Here is a 10,729-nt window from a genome sequence, read left to right on the forward strand (position 1 = left end):
ATGCAATTCATCTTCTTTGCCTTTTCCATCTGCCCCACACTATTACAACCCATAAGTAAATTTCCATCTCCCATAATTCTTGCATATTTCACTTCTCCTATTTGTCTTCTTATTATTTTGTTAACTTAAGTAGGTCCATCCTCTTAACTCCTCCCTCTCCTTCAAATTGTACCACTTCATTAAACAGTATTTCTTTATGACCCTCTCCCTCATCATCCCTTCCTTCACTTTACATTCCAGTTGTGCTAGCCTCACGTTTTTTCTTTCTCTTACGACTTGCCGCTTTCTTTACTCAATTTCCACTCCTTACTTCTTCCCAATCACTTTCTCTCCTTTCATAACTACCAATCCCCTCTTGCTCACTATATTCCATACCATCTGCAGCTTTAGGTGCATATTCCGCTACCTACTGGGATAGAGTGTGATCGAGGCATTGACGTTGAGGGAAAAAAAAAAAAAAAGACTATATACACAGTCAGTTTTAAATCCTTATTATTAACTCTGTATCTTTTAAATATTTAAACAGTATATTGAACACTTCTGCATATTTGTTTAACAAATTCTTCAGTGATTAATTCTAGCCTCTTTGAAACAAGCTCAACTGTTTCAGGGCGATTACATCTGACAAAACATCTGGATTCATGACTTCTTAATGTCTGTCTGATGCCCACAGTAGTAGCGGGCATGGTTTGTGGATTGAAACAAGTGGTTACATTTTGGTAAATACGAATATATTTTTTTATCACTGTTGAATACAAACAACCAATAAAAGGTGATTGCACAGCCAACTTTTAATAAGGCATATTAGAAGCTGGACATGACTGTTTCCGTATAATAATGATGGAATAGTTTGAACATTTGAATGGCCAAACTGCATTACTATAGAAATAATAGATAGAAACACATGGTTTACATCAGGCGTTTTTAAATATTTTGATCTCTTTACAAAGGATTTCCTTCCTCAGAAAATGACATTTCAAATATATTGCTGTATTCATAAGAACATAATGTTGTTTCCAGAATTGAATAATTGGCATGTATATTGTAACTGTATTAAAAACAAACCATTTATATATATATATATATATATATATATATATATATATATATATATATATATTAATGTATAAACCTTAGGAGAAGTGTTTTCAGTTTTATTCAAATTTATTTATATAGCATTTTTTCACAATAAAAACAATTTCAAAGATGATTTACAGAGAATATTCCCAAAATACAGCATAAATTAAGGTTTTATAAAGCATATTTAAATGGTTTCCAAATTCGACAAATTCAGTTTTGAAAAAGGAACTTCAAAAGTAAGAAAACAATTAGTTAGGGGGACACTCTCAAAACAACTCTACAGTAAATCATCTGAAGTAAATCATATCAACTTCTCATTTGGGGCACCTCACCAGTATTTCAAAGAAATATCCACCCTTTTTGCGTAATTTATAAAGACACATTTATAAAGACACTTATTAAATTATTACAAATGCATGAAGATTATCCAATTCAGAAATATACAAATCAGTCAGTTACAGTATTTCTGATAACAAACTCTGTGCTTTGGCACTTATATAATATACACATATATACACACACAAATATACAAATGCATGAAGATTATCCATGAACTGAACTGTGTATGTCAGATTCAGAAATATACAAAATGTGCATAGCAGTGAGCCCTGAAGTCTGTAATTGACAACCACTGTTGTAAATCATAAACTTCTTACATTTTTCTAAACATCTATTTGACATCTGACATCCTATAGACATATTGCAGATGCACAAACACTCTAAAAAAATATGTCTTGCAGATGTAAATAAAGATGTCAAATAGACTTTGAAGATACTGAGTTTAAGATAGGTTAAGGGAGCTGTTTTGGTCCTTTAAATTAATTAAGGTAAAATGGTTACTAAGGACTTTTTATCAATGCAATTAATTCTTGCTGTGTTGTTGAAACTAGTGTTAAATCTCAGTGGCAGCGAGGCTCAATCTTAATGATTAGAGGACAAGTCATTAGTAGTGTTCATCACTAGAGTATCAGTGTGATTGAAGGGCATCTTTCTCACATCATCCATCAGCAAAATGTCACTCTGATTAGGCCACCAACCATTAACACCATTCGCCTGTAGGAAAACAGATTCACAGAAGGTAAAATACATCAACAGGACTAATTAATTTACTTGCACAAAAAATAGACTAGGAACTGTAATTGTATTTTTCTTTTGATGTTTGTAGAACGAATCTCAATGAATGTGATAACCTGCATTACACTATCATTATTTGTACTACAGTAAAATACAGTTGTGGCCAAAAAATGCTTTTTGAATAAAACCACATAAATCACCCAAACATGTTGCCAACTTGCACATCTGATTCAGATTTTTCTTGTAGGCAAACTGATTCAATGTTTATAGTATCTTACCTGATCACTGTGCTTCATCCTGGTGTCTGTTTAAACAACAACAAACTCAATTATACACACATTACTTTGGTTATTTAGAGTAATCTTTAAAAAAAAAAAAAAGATGTAAACACAATTTCCATCTTGTTATTTCAGCTGTATGTGTGGTCAGAGCAGATTTGTAACTGATTACATTTGATCTGTATTAAATATGTAGGTTCCAAGTACTTGCAATTAGTATAGTACATTTTATAATGCTCATAATCAGAAAATTGTGATTGGTACATCCCTAGTATTGACGTAAACAAACTGAATTACACCAGGTTATGAAAACGGACAGTCGAAAAGAACCAGTTTACAGAAAATAATCAGACTTCCAATCGCTAAGTTAAATACTCACTTATTCTTTTTACCAGACAGTGCAGTAAATAAAGATATATAGCCATCAGCATCAGGACACCAACAACAGCAGCACATATTCCTGCTACAGCAGCTGAAGACAGACATGAATCTGGAACAGATAAAGAGAAACAGTCATTATTACTAAAGAGCAACTATTTTTACCAATGATTTTTACCAGTGTGTTTTTTTAAGTAATTACACTTTTCCAGCTGATATTGATCTAACTCATAAATTATGGGATCTGGTGGCTTTTGAAAAGCAGCAGCTAAAACAGCATCACATCACTGAGCTGTCAGAAAAACAGATTCATTTTAATGTTAATATTGCTCTTGTGAAGAGCATGTCTGGCTATATCACTTGACATGAAGGTGATGATCTCAATTATAGTGTAATAGGGTTGCAAACAGGTGGAAATTTTCTGGTAAATTTCAGAAACGTATTAGACATTTTGGAAACTTTCAGAAATTTTCCACTCCAAGTCAAAGCTCTCGTTTTCAACACAATATATATATATTTTTTTTAAAAAATACTTGGTTGATTTAAAAAAAATAATAATAATAAAAAAACTATTTTAAAACTGCTAAAGGAAACTAAACTACATGACACTCACCAGTGACAGTAACACTGAAGCTCCTAATTATGCTGAAACTGCTGCTGTTGATCTGTAGTTTATAAACTCCAGAGTCTGTGATTGTGGTGTTTGTGATGGTCAGAGATCCAGTCTGATGATCCAGCTCCAGTCTGTTTCTGAATCTCTCATCACCATCTTTAGACTGAACATCTGTGCAGATCTTTCCGGGTTCTTCACTGATTTCCGCGATGCAGAGGTCATTAAAATGCCACGTCATCAAATCATTTTGGTTTTTCATTACACCAGGATCTAAAGTAACTGATTCTCCCTCCTTTACTGACTTTCTCTTCATTTCATCTTGTTCAGCAGCAGGAACATCTGAAACACAAACCAACAGCTGACTGGAAGAATATTTAAGAATATACATGCTCTTTAAAAAAGCAACATGCATCTTTGTTTTGTGCACATTTTATAAACTTATTTTACATCAAATCCTTATTAAAACAAACAACTCATAAAAACAGAAAAATGTTTTAAATCAAACTGAACTGATTAAAGATCTTTTAAATGGGTTCATTCGATAAATATATTAAATAACTCACCATGAACAGTGACACTGAAAGTCTTTTCACTGCTGCTTCTGATGCTGATTATCTTTAATTCATAAAGTCCAGTGTCTGTGGTGTTGATGTTCATGATGGTCAGACATCCAGTCTGATTGTCCAGATTTAGCCTGTTTCTGAATCTCTCAGTACCTTCATTACACTGAACGTCTGTACATATATAACTGAGATCTCCACTGGTTTGAGCGATACGAATGCCATTAAAATACCATTTTATATCTTCTTGTTGGTTTGTTGTAACATGAGTGTGTAGAGTGACTGAATCTCTCTTTATCACAAATGCTGATAAGACATCTGAGCCAATACTAAAAATGCCTGAGGAAGAAATTAACAGGTAATTATAAACCAAATGAAATTATACAACAGGAAAGTGCTGTGAATTTTATTTTATTTTTATTTTTTTAGATCATGAAGATTGTGAGTAGAATATGTCTGGATGTCTTCATAATGTAACACATACAAACAGTGATGTAGTCTAGTTTTTTGTAGCGGGTATACTCTGATTTTTCCCTCCTAACCTCATCCTCATCGTCCCAAAGCGACACCTAATAAGCACCGCCACACTCACTAATGCATATAGTATGCAACTACATATGTCTGAGAGCATTCTGAAAGACTGCTTATGTGATATCAACAAGTCAATTAATTATAAGCAACAGAAGACTTCAACAGCCAATGGCATTTACAGCTGGGGAGACTGGACTGATTTTTTAATGTTTAGTGTTAATAATCTAATACATCTTAGTCTAATACAATCTAATACAGTCTTATACATTTATAATAAGTGACACGTAGCATAATTCAGAGGGCACTAATGAAATCAATTTATCAAGTTAATCAATAGAGCTATAAATTGGAGACATGACCATGACACCTGAATTTCTTTTCTTGCTGGGATTTTCATACAGTCCGAACAATGGATCCAAATATGTTTGAGGAAATATTCAATTATAAAACTCGAGGCATTTACCCGTTTGGCATTAAAAAAAAACGTTTTTCCAACTTACAAGTTGATGGTAAGAAAACTACTGTAAGTAATATTCATATCTACTGACAGTGAGAAATAGGTATATACCAAGACCTGATACAAAGACCTGTTCTTTAATGTCATTTTAAATGGGCCTATTTCTTGCATTGGGCCTTCAAAGCATCAATTATTTATTTATTTATTTATCTATGTATGTATGTATGTATGTATTTATTTATTTATTTATTTATTAAATTGATGTGGGATTGGGATATAAATGAATAGAGAACAATTGCTGACAATGCTGCTAACATTCTTTTTTTATTATTGTTATTTTTACAGATTTTCTGTGATGAATGTAGGCGATGGTTCCACATGGGCTGTGTTAATAATCTATCCACAGAAAAAGAATACAAATGTTTTTTTTTTTTTTTAATCAAATTGAATTTGATTAAAGACTTCTTCGTAATAACCAAAGCCTCATACATTACAATTAAAACGGTTGAAAGTTGGGGCGAACCTCGCTTCTCAAATCCTTTTTTAAGTTTTGGAAAAAAGACGGTACTTTTTTTTTTTTTGCAACTACGCAAGACATGTAGTATGATTGCGTAAAGGGGAACAGACATTCAGAGGGGAGCAGAATCAGCTGCTACACCAGCAAGTGGGAAGTCTGGTCACCTTACTGTACAGTGATCAGTTTATGTACTGATTTAAAAGATTGAAACATATGATGCAATAGCTGTCAAGCACGTTGTGAGAAATTGGATAAAAAAGCCACTTTCTATTAATTTTGTATTTTTCCTTATTTGTTTTTATGGTTGACTACAACAGATAGTAATTTAAAATGTCTTACCGTTTGCAAATAAAGACAAGAACACTGATATCAAAATAAATTGAAAAATCATCTTTGTGAAAAATGAAATGAAAGTATTCCGCTTCATTTTCTCTTGTTTATTTGCGTTTTCTTCTTCTTTTACAGGTATTATAAACTTGTTTATATTTTTTTACTGCTATCGTCTCTTCTGTTTCCTTGGTTATGGAAAAGCGGGCTTTTTTTGAAATTCAAACAGGTGCCACCTAATCTGACTCCACCCCACCCCATGACTGTGACAACCCAATCAGGTAATCCCTCTGTTTGGGCCTAGCCCACCTATCTGGGAACTTCCATTACTTTCCTGCAAACCGGCGTCCACAGTTTTACATAAAAAATAATAATACTAATAATACTACTACTAATAATAAAAGTTATTTGTCACTAATTATTTGTCACTAATTATCACCATAGATAACCGTCATTGCATTTCAAGTCTATTTATTGAAACTTGGAAGCCAATAACATTTTATTTTCATGAACAACAAACAATATAATACTTTCAATTATTCATGTATTCCTTATTTCCTTTGTTTATTAAAATACATTATATCAACACATGACAGTCATAACAGTCATTACAATTCAATTCAAGTCTAAGAAAGAAAACATTGATATTTAAAGACACAATATTTTACAACATTCAAGGAGTCCTACCTGTTTATTCTGCCTTCTTTTAAAATTAGAATTTTATTAAGGTAAATAATTCCAAACAAAAGTATTGTTTAATGTGAAACATTTTGAAGATTAGCAAACAGGCTGTCGATTTATTAAATGGTAAGCTATTTCCTCAAACTTGTTTATTCATCTTAGTGAAACCTCTGTTCCAGTACACTATGCCAAATCAGGTGTACAGATTTTTTATTGCCAAGGTACAAAGGATAAAGGTCAGGCCTGGCTCTATGCCCAATCAGAAGCTTGGCACACCCTGGCCCCACACTACGTAGCCTAACATTTTATCGATCAAATGAGCGATTTTGATTTTTAGAACCCTTAACCTACTCCAAAACCTAAACCTAAACCTACCCATTTTATAACAAATATGCATTATGTATCAATAAGCGATTTAGATTTTTACCTCCCTTAGCCTACCCCCAAACCTAAACCTGCCCATTTTATAGCTAATATAAATGGATATAAAACTGTCCAAATGATCATTTTAGTAACAATATAGCATAAAAATATTTTAGTCGCTAATCCCACTCCTGCCTCTAAACCTAACCATAACTCTCTCTTTATAGTAATAAAGAAAAACATGACAGACAGATTGCAATCACAATCATTTATTTTTTGCAAAAAATATCAAAAACAGTACCAAAAGCAGTCTAAATGGCGTTGCATTGCAGCCGCAGACCTCTCTGGCTGAATACAGTGTGTTTCTGAGGTGCAGAACAGAGAATTTAAATTGTTAATCGCTGAAAATATTATCCAGATTATTTCCCTATTCATTTCGTGAAGGCACTCGCGCATTATTCAACCCTTTTTTTTTTTTTTTTTATTATGCAATTATGTACATATTAATAAACATATATATATATATATATATATATATATATATATATATATATATATATATATATTTCACAACAGTAATAAAATAAATAGACAAAGGGTATACAGAGAGAAAGAAAAAAAGTTCCACAAAAGAACAAGTGCATGTACATGGGTAAAAAAGATTTATGCCAGGGATAAAAGAAAAATAAAACATTTAATTAACTAAATTAAAGAAACACAGTGCTTCATAGGTCTTTTTAGCTTTTCTGTTTCTAAGATTTTGCAAAGTAGAACCATATTGTTTAATTTCTTTAATAAAATGAATAAAATTGCTTAGCTTTAGCCCATTTCTTTACATGAATGTGATATTTTTCAAGTAAAACAAATAGTTGCGTAAGAAAGGAAATTGTACTTTTAGAGTCAATGGTATCTTGTACAAAAAAGAACATAACATCATACATTTCTATTTGTATTAATGTACCAAACATAATGAAGTTAGAGACATCTCCCCAAAATAATTTTGATTAAACACATTGGAAGAAAAGATGAGTCACAGATTCTTTAACGACACCACAAAACTCACAAGAGTTTTCCAGATCCAGTCTGGAACCGTTCAAATAATTCTTTAACAGGATAAATTCTGTGTAATATCTTAAAAGATACCTCTTTTACTTTATTACTTATGGAAAACTTATTTGCTATTGACCATACTTTTTTCCACTCAATGTTTTCATATTTAGATGACCAAAAGATTGTTGAGCATGGCACATAACTATTCTTTAACACATTTCTAATATATCTAATACTGCATTTATCTTTAACAATATTAATATTGCCAATAAATATATCACAAATCAATGGTTGTTGGTCAGTATTAATAGAATGTACAGAATTACATAATAATGAAATAACTTTACTTGGAATTGCATCAAAAATAACATAGTCTTTTTGGTTTCACAGGAATTTTAAATTTTTAAAGGAATTCTGTGTATGTCAAAAGCAAACCATGGTCATTAGGCAACTGACTAATAGTAAATATGCCCTTGTCATACCATGACTGATTAAAGATAGATTATTTATTTATTTATTTATTTATTTTATACAAATTATCTCTATTATTCCACAGAAAATATCGATGTGGTTTGAAATTGTGCTTATAGATTAATTGTCAAGCCAGCAATGCCTGCTTATGAAAATTTGCCAATTTAATTGGGATTTTATCAATACAAAAATTACATTTTAAAAGAAAATGAATACCACCTAAAGAATTAAATATAAAATTGGGGAATATATGGCACATAGTATCTTTATTTTTAATGTACTCAGTTATCCATTTTATCTTAAAAACCTCATTGAGGTCTGTAAAATTCAAAATTTAAAATATGAAGAGTTCAGATGCAAAACCAGCTAAATCCATCTGACGTCTTTCTTTAAAGGGGTCATCAGATGCCCAAGTTGATATGATTCTTTAGGGTCTTAATGAAAAGACTATAATATACTTTGGTTAAAAATTCTCAATGGTTGTGTAAAACAACACCCTTTTTACCTTGCCAAAATGAGCTCTGCAAAAATCATCTCATTCTGCTCGAGGCTGCTTTAAATGCAACTGAGCTCTGCTCACCCCGCCCCTCTCTTCTCTCTGTGGAGTGACAAGCCTGTTTACTTTAGCCGCATTTAGCTGCTAAACCTGCTAACTAGCACTTTATTAGGAGGATTTTTATCATTATAGGGTAGATTTGTACATACACTGCCAACACACATTAATGTTCAAAAAACATGTAAAAGTGGATTTAGCATCCAATGACCCCTTTAAGAATGCATTTTTATCAGGCTCAGATGTATAGGTTTCTATAAGTACCGGTACTTCTGATTGGGCTGAGGCTGGTATTTTAGCGAGTTTGGAAAAAAGTATTTGATGGACGTGTTATATGTGTCGACAGCATTCACTCAGTATCATTATCTCATTTTTGACAGAGATGGCTTTTAGCTGGTTTTGCATCTGAACTCTTTATATATTTTCGTAAGTAATGAGGTTTTGTTTGTTTGTTTGTTTGTTTGTTTGTTTGTTTGTTTGTTTTTTTCCAAATAAAATCATAGAGAATCTTATCCAAATCCAAGGCAAGGCAAGGCAAGGCAAGTTTATTTATATAGCACATTTCATACACAAAGGTAATTCAAAGTGCTTTACATAAAAGGAAATAGAATAATCATAAAAGCAATAATAAAAACAATAATCACAAAAAAAGGAAATAGAATAATCATAAAAACATTGATCACAACAATAAAACAAAAAAAAAAATGTAAAATGTAAAAACTGATTGATTTAATAATTTAAAAAAGATTTAAAAATTGATTTAAAATAAATTTAAGACAGTTAAAAACAGAAAATGATTATACTTAATGCAATCAGTTCAGCTGAACAGATGAGTTTTGTGTCTAGATTTAAATGTAGCTAATGTTTTAGCACATTTGATCTCTTCTGGAAGCTGGTTCCAACTGCGAGCAGCATAATGGCTAAAAGCAGATTCCCCTTGTTTTGTGTGAACTCTTGGTATTTCTAACTGACTCGATCTAGTGATCTGAGTGGTCTGTTAGGTTTATATTCAGTGAGCATATCTGCAATGTATTTAGGTCCTAGGCCATTGAGTGATTTGTAAATTAGTAAAAGTGGTTTAAAATCAATTCTAAATATAACTGGAAGCCAGTGTAGGGACCTGAGGACTGTTGTGATATGCTCAGATTTTCTGGTTCTAGTCAGAATCCTGGCAGCAGTGTTCTGGACGAGCTGCAGCTGTCTAATGGTTTTCTTGGGAAGGCCAGTGAGGAGACCATTACAATAATCCACCCTGCTGGTGATAAAGGCATGAACAAGTTTCTCCAAGTCTTGACTGGAAACAAAACATCTAATTCTTGCAATGTTTTTGAGATGATAGTATGCTGATTTAGTTACTGCTTTGATATGACTACTGAAACTAAGGTCTGACTCCAGAATCACACCAAGATTCCTGACTTGATTTTTGGTTGTATGACCCCTAGCATCAAGGTCCCACGTAGGAGGCGACGTTCTCGCAACCTTGCGCAACGTTCCCTAAAAGTTGTCTAAAGGTGACGAATGTCCCGAACATTTACAGAACATTGGAGACGTTCCTAAAACGTCCTCTTTTGATTACGAAAGTTCTGGTGCTCAATGTTCGTTATACGACTTAAGGGGGACATTCCATTTTGGTTATTTTTTGGTCACATAAGAACGTTACAAGGAGGACATTTGGGACATTTAGAGAACGTTCTCACATGGTCCTCTTTTAGTCATATAATAACGTTCGCAATATGACTTTAGGAGGACGTTCTATATTGGTTATTCTGTGGTCATATAACAACGTTACAAAGAGG

The 10,729-nt window shown here is 32.4% G+C and overlaps 1 protein-coding gene across 2 annotated transcripts; it reads right to left on the reverse strand.

Moving 5' to 3' along the window:
* Positions 1 to 1,537: 1,537 nt before the first annotated feature.
* LOC127162501 (uncharacterized) lies at positions 1,538 to 6,652 on the reverse strand. Of its 2 annotated transcripts, none has more exons than XM_051105287.1 (6): positions 6,503 to 6,652; positions 3,987 to 4,322; positions 3,424 to 3,762; positions 2,812 to 2,922; positions 2,433 to 2,458; positions 1,538 to 2,133 (listed from the first exon to the last, which is right to left on the reverse strand). In XM_051105287.1, exons 2-6 carry the CDS (start codon positions 4,078 to 4,080, stop codon positions 2,002 to 2,004), a joined length of 702 nt encoding a protein of 233 aa, XP_050961244.1. In that variant the 5' UTR covers positions 4,081 to 4,322; positions 6,503 to 6,652; the 3' UTR covers positions 1,538 to 2,001. The 2 variants fall into 2 exon arrangements, with proteins under 2 accessions (XP_050961244.1, XP_050961243.1); XM_051105286.1 differs by lacking the exon at positions 6,503 to 6,652 and adding an exon at positions 5,828 to 5,943.
* Between the last annotated feature and the right edge of the window lie 4,077 nt (positions 6,653 to 10,729).

This window comes from Labeo rohita, unplaced genomic scaffold, assembly GCF_022985175.1.
Source record: "Labeo rohita strain BAU-BD-2019 unplaced genomic scaffold, IGBB_LRoh.1.0 scaffold_952, whole genome shotgun sequence".
Lineage (NCBI taxonomy): Eukaryota > Metazoa > Chordata > Actinopteri > Cypriniformes > Cyprinidae > Labeo > Labeo rohita.